The 20,249-nt window shown below is 44.7% G+C and overlaps 1 protein-coding gene across 3 annotated transcripts in view; it reads right to left on the bottom strand.

The window, feature by feature from the left end:
• Positions 1 to 592: 592 nt before the first annotated feature.
• Positions 593 to 20,249, bottom strand: part of Gstcd (glutathione S-transferase C-terminal domain containing) — a 178,855-nt gene continuing 159,198 nt past the window's right edge. For 2 of the 3 annotated variants that reach the window (XM_063260593.1, XM_063260591.1), the window contains 2 exons: positions 4,625 to 4,812; positions 593 to 902 (listed from right to left, as the gene is read on the bottom strand). In XM_063260593.1, the coding sequence (XP_063116663.1) occupies positions 846 to 902; positions 4,625 to 4,812 (245 nt within the window). In that variant the 3' untranslated portion in view covers positions 593 to 845. Of the gene's footprint in view, positions 1,225 to 4,624; positions 4,813 to 20,249 lie in introns of all 3 variants that reach the window. The other variant, XM_063260592.1, reaches the window with a different exon arrangement.

The following is a 20,249-nucleotide window of genomic DNA, read 5'->3' as shown; positions in this document are numbered from 1 at the left end:
GAGGTGGAAACCTTCTCAACATGCACAAAATGACACAACTTTTCTCCTCATCTCAGATGCAAACACAGCAAGTATAATCCAGCGATGTGTCCCAGGCCAGCTGAGAACACCTCCGCATGTGGCCTGTCCCTCGGTGCTGAGAACTGCACCTTACTCTGGAATGTGAGCTAAGTAGCTGTCAACGGCTCTCTGATGTATTGGTTGCATTTGTCAGGGACAGCAGATCACTGCCCTGTGCATGCCCAGAAAGAAGCCTGGGCACTGTGCCGAGGGCTGTCTCACACGTGCTCCCGGAGGGTGGGAGGCTCTTGTGCTTGGTGAGAGCTGTGGGTCTCTCATGTGAACCACGCTGCCGCGTGAGGCTCACCGAGCAAGAGCTGTGGACACTCTGGCCGCCCATGTCTCTTACAGGAAACAGGCTCGAATACACCGTGATAGCTCTGCTGCCTCTTAGACACCCCGGAGGCTAGGCACGGCCAGCAGCCAGTGCCACTGAGACCTGAGTTTTTAAAACACTAAGTCATGATAGATTTGATCTCAGAACTAAAAACCAGAATATTATATGATGATGAATCACTAGGAAAACTCTTGCTAATGTTAGAAATGGGATGAGGGTGTTGATATCACTGTTTTTATTTAGGATGTTCTAAAAATACCATTGGTACAATTAGATATGAACAAATACAATTTTTTGGAGAGCAAAGGACCAAGTTCTCAGCATTTGAAGGTGATGTGATTATATAGCTAAAGCAAAATAGTCATTTGGAATCAAGAGGAGTTGTCCGCAGTGTTGGGTGGCCGTAATCTCAGCTGCTCAGAGGCTAAGACAGGAGGGTGGCTTGAATTCAGGAGTCCAAGGCTACCTCAGCAACAGAGTGAGACGCACCTTGAAAAATAACAAACTATTGGAAAAAAAATAAGAACGCTCAGTCAGCTGCTTATTAATACACAGTGGTACTTTAAGTGTTCGTATACATATATCTATGTGAAAACATTAAACTCTAATTTTAACATTGCCTAATTAAAAGATCGATCCTCAGCCGTCAGGCTGCCTTCCTCCTTAGGAACCGAAGATGAGATTCTCTTGCCCTAACGCAACACACACAAGAATCCAAAACTGTTGGCGCAGCTCCTGCTGCGGGTGTTTCTTATCCATTTTCAAATTCTTTTGCAGAACGGAATGGGAGACTTCACGCGACAGGCTTTGCTTCCATTCCACTGTTACTGGGAGAAATGAAACAGGCCAAGCCACAAGTCAGAAAACACTTGCAAAAGTAATAAAATATTTCCTATATTTTTTGTCTCCCACTCTTCAGCCTGTCTGAAATTATATAATTGGTCTACAAGTTGTAAAGAAATTTTGGGCTGGGTGTTTATTTACGAGACTGGGAAGTGTCTTTCTTGTTGACAGGAAATCCTTGGTGTCCCAGTGACGGGACACTGCCTCTGCGGGGGCCGCAGGGCTCTGTGAGGGACCCTCCCCTCCTGGCGTCTCCTGCAGCCACAGCGGGCTAGTGGTCACACCTGAGTCACACGGCCCCAAGTTACCTACAAGGGCATTGGGAAATGTATTTTCCCAGAAGGCCAAGGAGGAAAACAGAAAGTTTTAATTAAATCTATGGCGCTCTCTTTGGTCTCAAGAATCCAATGAACTTATTTCATTACTGTCAGAAAGAAGGCTGAGCACTGATTCTGACATCGCTAAAAATTACATCTGAAAATCATTCTTTACAATTCATTTAGTCAGGGACTCTCACTGCAGAGCAGGTCACTGTATTCACTCTGGAATTCAGAACACAGCACCCCATTGCATTAAGTGGAGGCACAGGAAGTGAGCACTCCACAAAGGCTGATTGCTTCCTGGAGAGAGGTGTTGCTGCTGGGAGTTAAATTCTTCTCGGATTCTCTGTGTGCTGTCTAAGGCAGGCATCGACAAACACAGGTAAACTGGTTCTGGAATGCCACGCTGGGACTCTGCAGTCTCAGCCAAGCTTTTATCAATGGCTTTGCGCGATGTAGAGGTTGACTGAAAGCCCCGTGTGTCCCACCTCCGCGTGGAGGGAGTACTTGGTAAGTTTTCCACCTTTCTCAGTGCACTGTCAGCTACCTGCTTTTCTCTAGAACAGGAGTTCGTTCTCAAGCACAGAGGAGCGCACCTTCAGACAAATGTCAGTGTGCGTGAAAACCCTGTTAAACCAAACGCTGCTTATGGGAGGGGAGCCAGCACAGCTGGGTAGGGGGTGCATCAGCTACCAGTTTCCTGATTTCCTAAGTACTAGTCCTATATCAAATTCCCTCTCTTGAAACTTAGTTGTCAGAAAAAATGCTTCCCCTACTGAGCTGAACCTGAGTTGGTCCTGAGAAAGCATGAAATAAGGTCTGTACCTACACTTTACTAGAGAGTATTGTGGATGTTGTCTGATGTGTCTATTTTAATTCCATAAGATAGTTTCCTGTAGAATTTAAAGCCAATAAAGTCTTTTTTCTTTTCTGAGAGAAGTCTAAGGCTTTTCAAATGAATACAAGAAAACTATGGAGAGAATAAGAAAGACCAGAATGTAGGGTCACTGGTAATCACAGCACTGTGGAGGCTGAGGCAGGAGGATCTCTGCGAGTTGCAGGCCAGCCTGTATGCAGTCAGTTAAAAGCCAGCTTAAGGGAGGCACTGTTCCAAAAACAACAAAAAAGGAATAAAAGACAGATAGGAAAGGTGGGAAGGAAGGGGAGGGGTGGAAGAAGGAGGAGAAGGGAGAGAAATAAAGAAGATTGGAAGAGAGAGAGAGAGAGAGAGAGAGAGAGAGAGAGAGAGAGAGAGAGAGATTGAAGCTGCCAGGGTGAGCAAGAGGGATGAAGTGGTGGAGGACAAAGGCACGTCAGGAGAAGAAGCATCCCTGGGTGCCACTGCAGCGTGGATTCAAGTCCTCACACATCCCCATACCCCCTGAGTGTGTCCCCCAGGGCGAGCTCTGGTGGGAACCAGGATTCGTGCGATGATGGCGCATGGATGCAGCTCACAAAATGCAAGCAAAGGTGCCGTTTTAATGACAAGGGAAAGTGTGCCCAAGACCGATCTAAACACGGTCCTTATTTATTAAAGTGGCTGCCCGGAAGCTCATATTTCACTTCTATCACAAAGTCATTTGAACTCTGAGGGTCGGCTAGCATCTGTGTTCTTTCCCCATTTGTCAAAGTTTGGATTTTTCTCTCTCTTTCTTTTGTCCTTATTTTATATTGTCATTTCTTGAGACTTTTCTCAAACTCTATTTTAGATAGAAACAGGACTAAAATAAACTCAGTAGATAAAAAAATAAAAATATAGTTCCACTACCATTAACATTTAACAGACTTCAAAGCTGCAACCTTACAACCTTACTGTTGTTTCTATAATTTCCATTTCTCCTTCTTCTGACACTGAGCTCTGTTCTCCAGAAAATCATCACATTTCTGAGTACACTGTCTTTCCCTTACACAGTGCTCGCCTGCTTTGTAAATTCATGTTCATATCACTCTCTGAATAGCAAGAAACGGTCCCCCACAAAACAGATCATCTTTTCCTAACTGAAGATCTCATAGTTCTGCTGGAAGGTTCTTTATGCATAATCTAAATCAATTAAAATTACTTTCTCTGTTCTGTTCCCTTTAGCTTACGGGAAAAGCTAAATATCATGCTCCACACAGCTTCGTAGTCTATTGACTAGTAGTGCAAATGGCTCCAGGTGTAAATTCATTGAAATCAAACATCTGGAGGATATTGGTAGATTAATGTTTGTAATTACAGAGTCTTCACTTGAGGTAAATACACATTATTGCCTTTAATTAATCTGTACCATAATTTCAGCAAAGAATCCAAATCCCTTTAGAAGTTTTATCTCATTTTTCCAAATCGGGTCTAAGGGTACACTGTAATCTTGAAGAACTTCCCATAAAGAAAAAACTAGAGCCAGGTGTGGTGGCTCATGCCTGTAATACCAGCCCTCGGGAGACTGAGGCAGGAGGATCGTTGTGGGTTCAAGACCAGCCTGGGCTACAAAGTGAACTTAAGGCTAGCCTGAACTGCACAGAGAGACCCCATCTCAAAAAGAAAAAGAAAAAAAAAAGCTAGAACAAACAGTACATAAAGTCTGGCAGATTAGCAGATCACAGCCCTCTCCTAAATACCAGTCAAGCTCTGACAGATAATCTCCTCTGGGTCTCAGATCTGCCGTTATCTGGGAAGATTTACGCTGATGTGCCTTGAGGTGTTACCTGCAGGACCTGAATGAGTGCCCCACAGAGGCGTCTCCACAGTGCTGCTACCTGGTGTAAGAGCGGTCAGTCTGGCCGCTGCAGGTAGCTCCAGCGTCTGTGGACCACGTCACAGTCCCAGGCACAAGTGCGTGCAAAAGTATCACATCTGAGCATGTGAGGTGGAGGTAGAGGCGGACACTGGACTGTGTCACATCCCTCTGCATTTGTCTTTCCTTGTCACAAGCATTTCCTGTCCTCACTATGACAGAGGCCATAAGCAGAGGCTCCTGTCTGTCTTCCAGTACACGTATAAATTGCTGCCTGTGAAATAACTGGTTTATGAGGAAGTTTCCAGAAAGGGAGAGATTCCCCTAAATTAGAGACCTAACGCACTTACTATTTCTAATGCCGTACAGATGCACACGGCACACAGCAACTCTTGGGGAGGGAAGAGAGGCTGGGCAGGGTCAGGCGTCCAGCTGCAGTGTCCGGGATGGTGCCACGCTCTCCCTGCCGGGCCGAGGGTTCTTTCAGCTGCTTCGCTCACAGCAGTCCCAGGTGTGACCAGTTCAGATGTCTGAGAGTCTGGAAGAGAGACTGATTATTTTCAATAAATGGCTGAACAGGTGTCTCTTTCCCCATCTCTGGTGTATTGTACTGGACCAAACCCAAGTCCGAACCACCTTCAGGGCCCGGGCTAACGCTGTTTTCATCACTGAAGGCCTCCGATGTGCCTTAGTTTTCTTAAAGCAAAAAAAAAAAAAAAAAAAAAAAAAAAAAAAAAAAAAAACCTGCACTGCACTATCCGTTTTATGATAATGCATCTTTTTCTAACTCATAAAAATGATGGTAACATGGGCTAGAGCACAGGACATTCAAAACTGGAGGGTCAGGAACAAGGGATGCCCAAGGTCTGAGAGCAGACTCAGCCTCCGGGGCTGTAGACACATTTGCACCCAGAAAGCTCGATCACCTGCTGTCAGTGGAGCCCTGAGCTCTCCTGAGCTCTCCCTAGAGCTGCCTCCATGTTTTCCCATCAACCTCTTTGTGCTTCTAAAACCCATTTTTCTCCAGCAAATTTCAGCTTGGATCTCAGCTGCTCAAATTGATAGAAATCTGTGTCCTGCGTGGAATATGAACAGCCAATATACATCAAAAATACAGGGAAGGATTCTGCTTCTCGATGCGGGGGAACAGGAGTGTGAACTGATGCTGTGATCAGCGCTCTGACAGGCTGAGGTAGGAGGACTGCAAGTTCAAGCCCAATGGCACAATTTGGTGACTCAGTAGGACCCTACCAAACATGAAAAATTAAAGACCAAGGAGGACTGGGCGATAGGTCAGTGCCAAGGCCTGGGTTTGGGCGTGGAGAGGTAGTGTTGAACAGAGCCTTTCAGAGTTGGGGTGTGGGGTGAAGTAATCGGTGTTCAGAGGTGCTGGGATCCCCTCATCGGGAGTCAGAGGGGTCCATCCTGGTCCTCAGCAGACCCAGCCACTGACCACCTTCTCCACCACCTGCAGACTGAGCGCCAGGGCAACAGCGCCCTCTGTGGAGAGGCGCTCTTTGCACCCACCTGAGGTCTCAGCCCGGTCTGCAGCAACCTCTGATGCACAGCGAAGACACCTGGCTCCAGGCAGAAGATGCCCCAGAGCGAAGGAGGGACAGAGGGCAGCAGGGATGGCCCCGCATTGCTGGGATATACATACTGGAGATAACCCACAGAGTTTTAAAACTGTGAATCATATGTTCAAGGAGTTAAGAACAAAAATGAAGAACCTGAGCTAAGAATAGGAAATAAAAACAAAATCAAAAAATAAAAAGAAACTTCTAGAACTGAAAATGGGCTCATGGCTGTAAGCAGTCAATGACCTGCTTTGCTAACAGACTGGACTGGTGAGGAGCGGCTGGGGAAGTTGGAAGAAAACATCTCTTTTGAATCATGGAGCGCTCAAAGGCTGAACAGTACATGAAAGGGCCTGAGAGACACACAGCAAGGTGGGCAGGCAGGGATGTGTGCCGTCACAGTCCTGGACGTGGGGGAGAGTGGGCGGAAACCAGTACAAAGAGACAGTAGAGGGGAATTCCCCAGATCGCTGACAGGTACCAGGCCGTGGATGTGAGGCACCTGGGAAGTCCAAGCAGCACACACACTCGCACACGCACAAATCTCCTAGATAAAGCCTCTAAAACAAAGGTGAGATCTTACAGGCACCGGAGAAAAGAGCCGCACCCAGCTGTCCCACTTCCCTCCCCAAGGCGGTGATTTCAGACAGTGAGTCTGTGTGGTGGCCGGACAGAAATGGGAACTCATCTGCACTTTGTTTTATCCTGTGTTTCTTCCCTCAATTACTCGGGAAACTGAGGCACCACGCCTGACTTTTAAACCCTTATGTCTTTTATTTAAAGACTATACTGGATATTCGGTTGGCACTTAGCACGCAGTTTGCCTTGTGTATATAATTAACTTGGCCTCATTACGATGTGGCAAACCCTGTTATCAGGTCCAATCTTAGAGAAGCGAACTTGGAGAAATTAAGTGGTTTGCCTACAGCAGAGAGACCAGGGAAGAAGAAAAGCAACAAACCACACCCAGGCTGGACCCCAGCTCCTTCCTCTGTGTCGTCAGTGACAGTGTATTCCTGACGGGGAGAAATCTTACAGTAATAACTGGGCACTCCTGAGCACTCAAAACACCCAGGACTTTCCTTCCCTCCTTGCCTGCTTGGGAAGCGGGCTCCAGCGTTACCCCATGTTACGGGTTGAACAGCAAGTTACAGGGGTTGGGGAACATGGAGGTGCGGGAACATGGGACATCACGTGCTTCCTGCGTGGCCGCAGGGGACTCTCATCCAGGTTGGCATGCGACGTCCCTCACAGGGGGTCCCCGTGCCACCTGCTCACACAGTCATGGTCGGCACTCATTCTTTACTCTCTTGTTTTCTGAAAGAGCCCTGTCAGTGTCCCCCAAACTCACCGGGTGTTAGCTTTGCCTCCCAGCGTGGAAGGTAAGCGACCTGGACACATCAGAAATGTTCCTGTGCAGGTGGAGGCTTCACAAAAATGCAGAGCCACTTGCCCTTCTCAGCAGTGTCTGAGAGGAGCCGGGTGGGAGTAGGGGGCCCCTTCTCAGGAAAGGTGATAAATGGGGTGCGGAGAAGGGGGCCCTGTGACGACTCCTGGTCTTCACCAAGGAGAGCAAAGCCCCTTGGCATGGAAGCCAGGAAGACACATGAAAAGGGAGCTGTAAATTTTACAGCTGGCTCTCTACCGAGGAACTGAATTACAAAAGATGAGGCAGGATTCTCTAAGGCGGCATAGATTTCATCCCATGCTGTGATTAACATCATCTTTAAATGTCGGGGCGTCTCAGAAGAGGGAACTCAAATCTTGGCTGGAAGTATTTCAAAGGTGTCAGTACCAAAGGCCAGCTGCCTGGGGTGGAGTGAGACGTAGGTTCTTAGTGCTCTAGGGCGGCCGCTGATAGAAAGAAACAAGCCTTCTGGCTGCTTACAGCAAAGGGGGGGTCTCTGCAGCAGCACCTCTGGGATAAGAGGCCTGGACAGCCAGGAATGAGGCTCACAGTGCCAGTCATCGGCCTCCAGGCTGTCTCTGCAGACTCCTGCCTGGTGTTCCCCAGCAGCTGTCGTCACCTCCCGTGCCACATGACCCTCCATCTGCCCTGCACTGCCACCTGGCTGCCTGGGCAGATTCTCAGCCCTGAGGATCAGCTTCCTCCTGATCAGAGAGGGTTGGCTTTACTTGGCATAAACACAAGAGAAGCCATCACTGCATTTGCTCTAGTTGGGAGAAGAAAGACTTTCTTAAGGAACAGAAAAGGGAGGCTGAAATCCCAGCACTCTGGGAAGCTGAGGCAGGAGGATCCCAAGTTTGAACCCAGCCTTTTGAGACTTAACAAGACCTTGTCTCAAAAGGAAAAATAAAAATGAGCCAGATGTATAGTTTAGTACCACGGCCCTAGGTTCAACTTCCAGTATGGGGTAGAGGATTGGGAAAAAAATCTCAAGTGTGTAAAATGTGTCTAATCACTGGGATCTGGACCCAGTGTTCCAGCCTTCTGGTCTCTTACAAAATGTTGAATAACTGGAAGGACAAGTTCACAGGTCAGCAGAGGCCTTGGGAAGAGTGGACATTCTCAAAGGGGCACTTCATACGTTAGTGAACTGGTCTCCGCCCCGCCAGGGTCAAGCTCATAAATTCCCCTTCGCCGATGGACTGATACTCCGCTGAATTTGAAGTAAAACTTCTAGTGAGACATTTGAACATTCACCAAAGACTGGAAGAGCCACATCAGGCAGAGCACTCGTGCTCCCGTGCATGAGTTTAAAGGGCAGTGAAGCAAGGTAGCTTGGCAGAGACCATGTGAGAAGTGTCAGAGAGCTCAGCAGAGAGCGCCGTGTGCATTTCTCCTCTGACGGCTGCACCGAGTTGGTGTAAACCCATGAGCCAGGGCCCAGACTGCAAGTTCCATCTACCCCAACAGGATCCGAACAGGGAGCCCAGATTCAGGGCCAGATAGACGGGGTGGCCAGCTAGCTCGGCTTCAATTTTCTGAGCCCATTTTTTTGGGATCAGGATGTACTCCTGGCAGCAGGATACTTTAATAGCAAGATACCATTCTCAAATTTTTAATAAAATTTGAATCATGTTTGAGAGTTCTTACATTATAGGACATAAAATATTTTAAATATTAAAAGTTTGCATGAGCTTTTGAAAATAAAATAGTTCCCCATTTTGCTCAAGCAAACAAGTCATCTGAGAATATAATTGCATATTTTGTGGGAAAGTTTTAAAACTTAAAATTTTCTTCAACTTTCCAGGTAATATTTAAAAATGAATGTGTTGATTATTTTGATTTTATATGCTATATTTGAAGCCTGTGTGATTTGTTTTTGAAATCTAGTTTGAATGTCACTGGGTTATAACTGCGTTAGTGTTTTATGTTTGAATCCCTTATACCAAGCTTCTGCATGTAACTTAGTGGCTGCCCACTAATCTGTAGCACAAGGCTAAAGAAAGTTAGATACTTTTATATTGTTTGATACTTGAGTGTGTCTTATTTTAAATGCAACTGTGGTTTCTAATGAAGGACAACATTTTTAGAGAGGGAGTGAAAAATGTATCTACCATGGACACTGATACTTGGCTTACACTTATTCTTTGGTCTTAACTTGCAGAAAGGAAAAGGAAGTTGGAAAACCGAGCAGAATTTTTAGTTGCTTTTCCAGGAAAAATGATGCTGCTGGTAGTTCACTATTATTCCTGGTTTTCCAATGAGGGTCCGTGATCAAAGGAGGTTCAATAACTCACTTAAGGTCGCACAGCTGCTGAGAGGTAGCATCTGGTCTCTGACTCACGCCTGGACTTTCCAAAGCTCTCTGTTCACTGCACTTCATGGCAATGGCTCCACATACTGTAGATTCACAGCATGTATTTCCAGGGCTGAGGAAAATGTGTGTTTGAATTAGTTATAATGCAATCCAATTTCAAAACACCATGCACAGCGTACGTGAAGGTACAAGCTTGCTGGAGGTGCTTGGAATGTTCTCGCTCGATCACTAAAAGATTACATTCTCTATACCCTTGCAACGACCTGCTTTCCTCTGTAAAGCAGGAGAAAATAGCTTATGATATATTGGCTACACAGCTGCAGTAAATGCCCATTAGGCTTGAATTATTATAGCTAAAGTCGACTCACAAGCATTGCCGTGAGATTGGATCCTTTATGGAAATAATGCAAAGGCTCTCCTGCTTCTGAGCAGGTTAAGACTGACAGAACTGAAGGCGTGCTTGAAGGAACGTTAGTTTACATTTTGGGATTCTGGAGATTTCTTACCGAGGAGAGGCTTCAAAGTTATTTGCAGCCAACTATCTAGGTAAAAAGCAAGAGCTGCCAAGAATGCTGTGACATGGGGATGTCTGTATGCTAAGTCAGGGCTGGAAGTCATTAAAGCCACACATTCACACTGCTTTGACACCAAATGTCACTGCCTATGGTGACATCAAGCCCCTGGGCTGGTACCCAGAAGTGCTTTCCTCAAAGCTGCGTGGCCATCACAGTCTCCTTCTATGTCTTTCTGCAGAGCCTTGCTATAAACATCTCTCTGATCCTCCTGCTCTTGTAAAAATTCCCTGCAGAGGAGGCACATTCATGTCCTGCATCTTACATGATAAACATGGCTGTAAGCACAAGAAATCCTCTCAAGTTGAAGATGCCTGAGAAGTATTTTAATAATTCTGTTGTTTAGATAGTGTTATGGTTTCTGTCCGGATGTCCCCCCAGAGCTCATGTGGTTAGGGAGGCAGCTGAATCTAGCATTTGTGACTGGTCATTGCCTGGCACTAGGATCCGTGGTGTGGATCTTGCACCTGCCTAGAGGCAGAGCTGGCATATATATAAGGGAGGGAAGGAGATGTGCTCTGCTCTTTTGCCCTTTTTTGCTCTATCATTTGCAGCCACCATGAACAGCTGCTCCTCAGCAGTGCCACTCCGCCTTGGAACCAGCTGAGTATGTATTGAAACTTCCAAAAACTAAGCTTAATAAACCTTTCTTTCCTTCATTTTGGGCATTGGATATTTTATCCCAGCAAGAAGAAAAAGTAACCAACACAGACGATAAGAAACAAATGTCTGAATTAATGTATACTTTCGTATTCATAATTTTAAGGAATGAGGATATTGAAATTAAATATTATAAATAGATTTGTGATTATTCCTTCTGCATTTCTAAAAATTCAAAGGACCAAAAGTTAGGACAAGGAATATCTCATTGGAAAAGTAAGGAGCCCGTCACCCATTTCTAAACAATGTTTGAACTTCTATGTTTGCTCGAGTGTTGTTTCTACTAGTCAATCTTAGATAGGGGACAAAATGACTACCTACGTCTTTCATACAGATAATATGACAGCTGTGTACACAGAGAGCTGGGGAAGACCTGGAAGGGAAAGTGTCACAGTTAACGAAAGTGTCCAGGGAACTGAAAATAAGGTGAGATCTTTTTCAAGAGCTTTAAGAAAATACTCAACATTTCTTAGTGATGGGATAAGTGTAGGAAGCAGCATTATTAATAAACGAATTAACAGGATCCTGATCTTAGACCATGGACTGGGGAATGTCTTAGTAAGACTGGCACTGCTGGGCACGGTGTAATCCCAGCACTTGGGAGACTGAGGCAGCAAGTTGGAGGCCAACCTGACTACATACTGAGGCCTCGTCTCACAGCAGAAAAAGACGGGCATTGATAACATTCCCTCAACTTCATTTCTCCCTGGGCATCCACTGAATGAAACATTGCCATCGAGCACAGGGTATGAGTGTTTTGTGGTGCAGTAGTTTGTCATTTTGCATGCAATAGCAACAGGGCACCAACTTCTGCTTAATTCTTAGACCCCTACTTACATGGGTGAGCTCTGAAGAGAGAGAGAAAGGAAATGATACACTTCCCAGTACACCAAGCCACGGGAAACCCAATAAACTCATGTTCTGACTAGGGCTAGAATTGCTCATGGGGCCATAGTTATCAGCTGACAGAAGCATCCACTGGGGTTTAGACCAATGTCTTTATTTGAAAAGCCAAGATGAGTGTGTTTCTCTGCCCTTCAGGCCATCTTCCTTGGCCCAGCCGGTGAATCTCCCAGGCAGGAATATCTACTGCCCAGCAGATGGAGGCCCAGTAGAGAAGCCAACGGCATTTTCACCAGGACTTCAGAAACAAGCCATGAGGTACACGCTAAGACCTTCGGCCAGCTCACCTGAGTGAAGTTCACAATCACAATGTGCACCAGACACCCAAATGCACATTAATGAAACACTGCAGACCACAGTGTGCACACTGAGACCCTCCACAATGCATGCTAGTGAAACACCTCAGGTCAATGTGCACACTAAGACCTGCAAACTCACACTAGGGAAGCTCACCTTACACATTATTTTGGAGGCACACAGATGCTCATGAATAATTTGGAAAGAAAAAAATTGAGGCTAAAATTCAAAATTAGCAGTCAGAAACAGCGGAACACACCCGTAATTAGAGCTATTCAGGAGGATAAGGAAGGAGGGTTGTAAGTTCAAAGCCAGTGTGGGCACATAGTAAGACCCATCTCAAAAACAAACAAACAAATGAAAAAACAGTTTATCACTGAAAACCTAAGTGAGGGTGTATTGGTGCAAAGGATACCTTGGTATCCTTTATGGGCTAAGAATTAGTGTTCATACCAAACACTAAATTGATGTATCAGATTAGCACCAAATTAATGTACCGTACCAGTTATTCAGAAATGCAATAATGTATTCCAAAATGCAACTCAGAAAAGCAATAATATAAAAAATCAAAATAAGTTGCCATGAAGTTAAAATCATTGCTCATAGATGGCAGAACAATGAAAGCACCGTCAAAGGACCCGCAGATAAGAGCAAAATGTGTTCCCCCTCCCTGCAGTGCAGTGCGGTGCGCTCCCCCAAGCTAGCTGTCGACATTGCCTGCCCTGCGGGAACCCAACCCCACAGATAGTGGCTGCGGCTAATGTGAGGCCATGCATGGTGGTGACAAGCAAAGCACGCCCCCTTCACCATGTGCAGGCAGTGTCACACCTCCCTGTCAGCAGCGGCTAACACAGCCCCGGGTATGTTTCCAAGCAGGTAGGGAAGGGAAGGGATGAAAGCAGACTTCACCCACGCACACCCAAGTAGACTTCTCCGTACTCACTGTTCAGGAGAGCTCTGGGTCACCTGAGTGTGGGGACCCATCACAGGCAGGAGGGGGTGAGCCATCCTGCCTGGGTTAGGTCGGGCAAACACACCACCTGCTCTAGGCAGATAAGAGGAGGAATGGTTCATGGGTCGGCAGACACTGTGGATATGGAGGGGACACGGTGAGTCCTGGGTTAACATCGGGGATCCTCTCTAAACAGTCGAGCAAATATACTCTCAATACTGTGTGTCATATGATATCACTAGTATATTATTATAATTATTATTATTATTATCATTTTGTACCGGGAATTGAATCAGAACCTTGCACTTGCCAGGCACTGAGTTATATCCCAGCTGTTATTACTGTATAACACACTAATGTACTCTTCACTCCGATATGAATATTTACACACACCTATTTACATTTGATACTGTCTACACGTGTCCTACTTTTTGATGGAACAATCTGCATATAAGGCTTAGTACATAATAAATGCTTTGCCATTGCTGATTATAATTAAAGCATTACTATCCCTATGTTTTTGAGACAATGTATACTCTTGAAAAAGACTGAGGATCGTTTCCAGAAGGTTTGCTATTTTACTTTACTAGCACTTTTAAAAAGGATGCCCACACATTTGTTTTAGACTACCATCCTCTGGATGACATTAGTCACTGAGTTCCTTTAAAAAGATGTAAGAATTACTGTGAGTTGCAGCAAATTCCATTTAGACATAGTAAAATGATTTGGGGAATAACAGCTAGGTGGCTAAATGTTTACTTTCTGATGGCTATCTAGCCACAAATATTTTCTAATCATGCTAAGGCGCAGGCAGAGGGGAGAGGTGAGGTACTAAACATTTTTTGATGTGTTTGCACAAAATATCATGTTAACAAGTGAATTTTAAATTATAGAGAGATTTCTGGGGGAAAAACTGCCACTATTTTTTACCTAAATTATGCTGCAGGGATGAGGGGGGTTTAAGAAATTCACATCCAAGATAAAGCCGAGGTAGAGACTTTAAGTGGAAGCAAAGCACTCTTCTTCCAGTACTTGGCAAGGTTGGGATGGAGGCCAGCAGGAGAGGCAGGAGGTGGCTAGGACGTGACCTGGGGCACAGGGAGGCCTGGCCTGCGGTGACCCGGCTTCCCAGCGCCCTGAGCCTCATGGAACACCCTCTCTAGTCTGTAAGGCTGAGTTGTCAGATAGCTTTCCTTTTTTGGTAAAAGCCATATCTTTTAGTCTCATTTTCTCATGTTTGTTGTCATTTATCCAAAAATATGTTGCTAAAAATGAAAATATTATGATTATATATGACAAGTTACTTAATCTCATGGACTCTATGTTCTTTGATTTCCAAACAAGTCGGTGGAATTAGACGATGACTAACATCTCCGCCAGACCTAGCACACTAAGGAGAGACCACAGTTGCTGGGAGTGCCTGGTCCTGAGAGCCGCGGGGAGACTGCAACAGTTCTAAAGACTCTGGTTTCTGGGCTCCATCTCCAAGAAGTCTGATGCTTACTTTCAGAAAATGACCATTGAGGGCCTGGGATTAAACACTGGATGAACAACAAAAGGCCCTGTCCCTATCACCACCTCCTTCTGGATGGGCTGAGAGTGACCCCGTAAGCGTGTTTCTAAAACACTGTGCAGTCAACTCCGGAAACTAGAACGTTCTGAGAAACCTTGTGAGACAGTATAGGGACAGATGATATTTCTGAGGGGCCATCTGCATTTTATTTGGGATGAACTCGGTTTTACACTCTGAGAAATGCTATCTTTCCTCATAGTTTTTAAATAGTTATTCGAAATATGCACACGTCTCACACAGAGTCTGTAGATCTGCACCTGTCCCTATCTACCTCAAGCTGAAACACAGATGTTAAGAAAGCAAACACTTGGTGAAGGTATTTACAGGCACACATGCTGGGTGAACCTTTCACACACTGACTCGAGAGGTCCATGCACTGACTGCAGACATCTGAAAAGCTGAAAGAAAAGCATTCAACTTAAAGTGAGAGGGACATTTCTCACAGAAATCAATGAGATGTTAAATAAATTTGACTTCTATCATTTAATTTTATCTACTCAGTAAGGAATTTTAAACCTTTACCTGCCTTAGTGTAGCACAATTTTAATCATGATGAAATATTTGACTTCATGACCTATGGGTGTTAAGATTTACAAATAGACGTGTGTGTGTGTGCATGTGTGTATGTGTGTGAACGCGTGCGTGTGTGTGTGCATGCACGTGTGTACACTGGGAATTGAACACAGAGTTTCACGATGAGCTACATCCCCAGACCTCTACTTATTTAGTTTAGTGAAAGGGTCACTAAGTTGTCCAGATTGGGCATAAATGTTTTATCCTCCTGCATCAGCCTTTTAGTGCCGTGATTACTGGTATGAGCCACCATGCTGGCTATAACAAGACATTTTCTGCTTGCTTGGCTTATGCAACTCAATTTCCCTTAATAATACTAGATTGTTAACTTACCAATATTAAATAAATAAAACCTTTTCATGCCACCAAATTATACACTCAATGGGAAGGAAAGTTTCACCTGTGTTTAAGAGGTGTAGCTCTAGGACGAAATAAGAACAAACGTTAGTGAAAGGCCAAGAATGGCTACCGCTTGTGTGATTTGTAAGTTAGTCATAATCTTTGTCTTAAGCTTCTTTCCTCAATCAGTACCTGCATTCTAATGTATTAGTAAAAAATGAATTACCAGATTGCGAGAGTTCACACCTGGAATCCCAGTGTTTGGGAGGCTGAGGCAAGAGGATTGCCTTGAATTTAAGGCTAACCTTGGCTACATGATGAGATCCTGTTTCTATCCCTCCCCTCAAAAGAAAAAAAAATTGAAAGAGTCCATATCAATGTATTTTTAGTCTCTATCAGCCAAGGTTCCAGCACATAATCATTAAGGTTAAAGGGCTCATAATCATTAAGGAATAATCATAATCATTAAGGTTAAAGGGCTCATGTTTGCCCATTTTTGCTCCTCTAGCAAACTGGAGACCGGATAACCGATCAAGAGTGGAAATGCACTTTCTCACAGTTTTGGAGTCTGGGCAGGTTCTGTCTGGCAGGGCTGTTGGGCTCCTGGGGAAACTCTGCTCCATCTGCATGCTTCGGAGCAGGGAAGAGCCAAAAGCGTAGCCAGGAAAGGCAGAGAGACCAGGGAAGCCCAGGAGCGGACACACAGGCATGGGTGGGAGGGAGACCGCGAGGCAGGCTCTGTGCAGCTGGGGCTGTCAAGGAGGCAGGGGGGCTCTGCACTCCTGCCTTCACTGAACTCTCTCTCTCTCTCTCTCTCTCTCTCTCTCTCTCTCTCTCTGTGTGTGTGTGTGTGTGTGTGTGTGTGTGTCTCTGCATGTGTTTCTGTCTCTGTCTCTCTCTGTCTGTCTGTCTCTCTCTTTCTGTAGCCAAGCTCTCTCTGTGTGTGTCTCTGTACGTGTCTCTGTCTCTGTCTCTGTCAGTCTGTCAGTCTCTCACTCTCTCATTTCCTGCTGTTTCCCCATGCCAGGTTCCTGGGGGGGCAGCAGGCCAGAAAGTGAACAGGGGATGTGTGTGTATTTAAGGAGAAACCACTGACTGGAAAAAGATAATGTTGGGAATTTTGGCCATCCTGGCAAACTCAAGGTCCAGAGCTTGATTCCTATAACCACCCCCCCCCGAAAAAAAAAAAAAACACTATATATTTTTACTTATTTTAAATGTTTTTGTCTTTTTGAGACAGGGTTTCACTATGTGGTCCAGGCGAGCCTCAAACTTACAGCAGTACTCCTGCCTCAGCCTCATGCCTGCTAGGATTATAGGCCACCACGCCCAGTTTAAAACTATTTTTTAAACACAGACTTCTTACTTGTGAATCTAAGGTTGATTTCAAACCAAACTCAGCATTTGGATGCAAGCACATCTTTGCTTGCCATGTTTTAATAAATTCCAGCTGCAAGAACCCATGGCATTATGTTACCCTCCTCAGGTTTCACAGGATCCATTGTAAAGTATATAAATAAGCATGGGGCCACATCCCAAACCAAAAAAAGACACTTTAGATTAACTGTGACTATTTCTAAGAGGCTAAATATAATTTATCAACTAGTGATTTCTTACTGTTTACTTTTTTGAAATTATGTATTATTTCTACCCTTTTTCTGTTTTGTTTTTTCTTTAAATAAAATAAAAATTTAAACAGTAGATTAACTCTGAACCACCCCTTCATTGAAGACAGGCAATCTAGATTTCGATGCGGTGGTTGAGCTGATGGGATTAATCAACAACCAGTGTATGCTTGGTTTGGTGAAGTCTGTCATTGGTGTCGGTGTGGATCTGAGAACGTATGCATATAAAGCCTGTGCTTTCTGACTATTTCGGTAATTGAAAATGCCACACTGTATTCTATGCATTCAGCAAGGAGACTGAGAATCACCAGTGCTGCTGAAAACCTGGCTGCACCTGGCTGAGCTTTGGGACATAGTAAAAGGCCACGACGGTGGCTCCAGTGTCGCTGCCTAGCGAGGACAGGAGCCTTAGGCTGCCTGCCAGACCAGCGGCTCTGTCGAAGGTGACACAGTAGGGCCCTGCCCAACTCAGGAAGCTCAATATCTTCGCAGCAACAGCAGAAGACCAGAAGCAGCTTGACCCACGGCGGGAGGAGCATCGAGGAACGGTCTGCACAGCCACATCCACACGGCAGAAGGCCCAGCCAGAAAACACTGGAGAAATAGCAGGGGCCGTGGTGTCACTGAGGAAGATGCTAGTTGCTAGCTTTCAAAGAGTGATGTAAGCAATTAGTAGTCTTAGAAGAAGAAAGCTAAGGAGTTCTGAATTCATTACTTTTTTCCTGACTTTGGCGGAAGGCAGGAAGGAAGCCCATGAACTGCGTTCTGCTCGCAAGCTACAACTGGAGGTCAGTGTCGGCCTTTGTGTATTTGCAGTTACCTTCAGGTGGCCTGTGTGAACTTTGCTTCATAATAATTTCAGAATCCACTATAAATACCGAGTTGGGGTAATATAAAGATTAAGAAAATGTTGTTTGTAATTGAGTACAAAGTGTGCTTTTTCTTACATCTCTCCCTTTCTATTATAATCCCTGATGCCTAATAAAATCCGCTGCAGTCTAAGTCTGGATATTCATTACATTACTTGTCTTAACTTCCAGCCACAAATACTAAAATGTCCGAAAGCGCCCGTCTCTGGCCCTTGGGAAGTGTTTAGACCTGCTTTGCTGAGAGACGGCCAAGGCTGGATTCTAAATTTGCAGCCAGGATGTAGAATTTCTCTCTTTTTTCTTTTCTCTCCTTTTGGTTTCCTCTCTCTTTCTTTTTCTTTTATCCTGTTTCTCTTCTTTTCCTCCGTCCCCTCCTTCCCCATCCTTCCTCCCTCCCATCGTGCATTTTCTTCTCCTTCCCTTCTTTGCTTCCTTTTGAGATGGGGTCTCACTGTGCAGCCCAGGTTAACCGTGAACTCCTGGGCTCAAGTGATTCTCCTGCTTCAGCCTCCCCAGTTGTTGATATATACCACAGTGTGCTTGACTTTCTCCGTTTCTTAAAATAATACTTTGATGAGTCATTGTCTACCTCAAAGAACTGAAAAGGTTCTCATTGCAAACCAGACTGTCACAAGGATAAATGTATTTTGATATACATCTGCAGTTTGGTTCTCTTTATCTATCTACAGTTACTGCTCACACACAAATACATACATACACACACACACACACACACACACACGCATGCCAATAGCCAAGATTGTCTCTTTTTTTAGCACAGAGGTCTTCTCAAAGACCTCTTATTCTGTCTTTCCAATGGTGTGAGATCGTTGCTCGAAACTGTATGTTAAGGACAAGACAGGGAGACAGAGGGGTGACCTCGAGGAGGCCGTAGATAGAGAAGAATTCCCTCAAACTATGCATGGCAGCCAATTCTTTGAGGCTGGGAGCCCTGCACTGCACTCTGTGAAAGGATCAATTTTAGAGGGGAGGGCTGGGTGGTAAACCGGGTAGCGATGGGTGAAGAGCCTTCAGGTTCCTAGAGAAAACGAAGACTTTCCTCGACTTAAAGATGGCCTTTGGTTGCCCAGTCTGATGCAATAGTCAGTGACTTCTGACAGTTTAGGAATCTTTGGTTACAGGGGCTCTGCAGTGAGCAGTCTGGGGAATCAGACCCAGATCCGAATCTTCACTTTGATATTAGCAGCAGTGTTGTCTACCTGAGCCTTATGATGTACATCTGCAAAGCACAAGATTAGTACCCACCAGGCCAGGTTGTGAATGTAAGAGTTTATGGACAATATGTGCTCCTCTGTGAAGAAAATTACTTAGAATAACAGAAGTTATGAAAACTTTTCATATACAAAATAATATTCCCTAAGACAAGAATTGACAACTTTTCTATCCTTTCCAAAAATCTTTGGGTCATGCTTAAGAACTGCCTTTTCTTCTACTCCATGGCGTTAGCCTACTGCCTTAGTTCTTAACACATTTTTGGTCACAAAACCCCCTCAAGAATCTGATGAGGTTGGGTATGATGGCACACGCCCATTATCTCAGCACTCAGGAGGCTGAGGCAGGAGAATCAACATGAGTTCCAGGCCAGCCTGGGCTACAAAAGTGAGTTTAAGGCCAGCCTAAACTGCATAGGGAGACCCTGTATCAGTTTTTTAAAAAGTCTGATGGAACCTATGGGACACTCCTCTGAGTTAATGTATACATACAACAAATAACACAAGTCATTTGCTGGAGTGATAGATTTCTATGAACCCATCTACAAACCCTGTCTAAAGGGACTTATGCTGGAATAAACAACTCCTTGACTTTCTTGATTAATGACTGACTCACAGTTACTGGTTTAAACTCCATGGCACATAACACTGGGTCTCACAAACCCAACCCTTACTTTTCTACTGTAAATTTTTTACTTTAGGGTTATAGTAGCCAGTTATGTGTCTCAGTATCTTCCCATGAGGGATATAGGGGTTATTTACTTGGTACAATAAAAGACAAGGTATGCGTACAAATGCAAAAGTGTCAAACCAGGATTTACACCTATGTGATGCTCCATGAAACAGTTTTTGCATCACAAAGGATCACAAAGGATATAATAGACCCACAATACTCTAGGATTTGATATTTTCAAAATTTTTTTAAATTTTCATTTTCTTGTACCGTATTATGGTACAAGTAGCCCAGTTTATTATAATGGTACATGAAAACCCAGATTTGCAAGTTTTGGAGGTCAAAAATGAATCATATTACTTGTGCATGGATGATGATGATTCATTATGGTAAAATACATGTTTT

Source organism: Cavia porcellus, unplaced genomic scaffold (genome assembly GCF_034190915.1).
Source record: "Cavia porcellus strain 051 isolate PalLab524CR breed Dunkin Hartley unplaced genomic scaffold, mCavPor4.1 scaffold_14, whole genome shotgun sequence".
Classification (NCBI taxonomy): Eukaryota; Metazoa; Chordata; class Mammalia; order Rodentia; family Caviidae; genus Cavia; species Cavia porcellus.
Note: the sequence above shows the minus strand (reverse complement) of the source record. Positions and strands in the feature narration are given on the sequence as shown.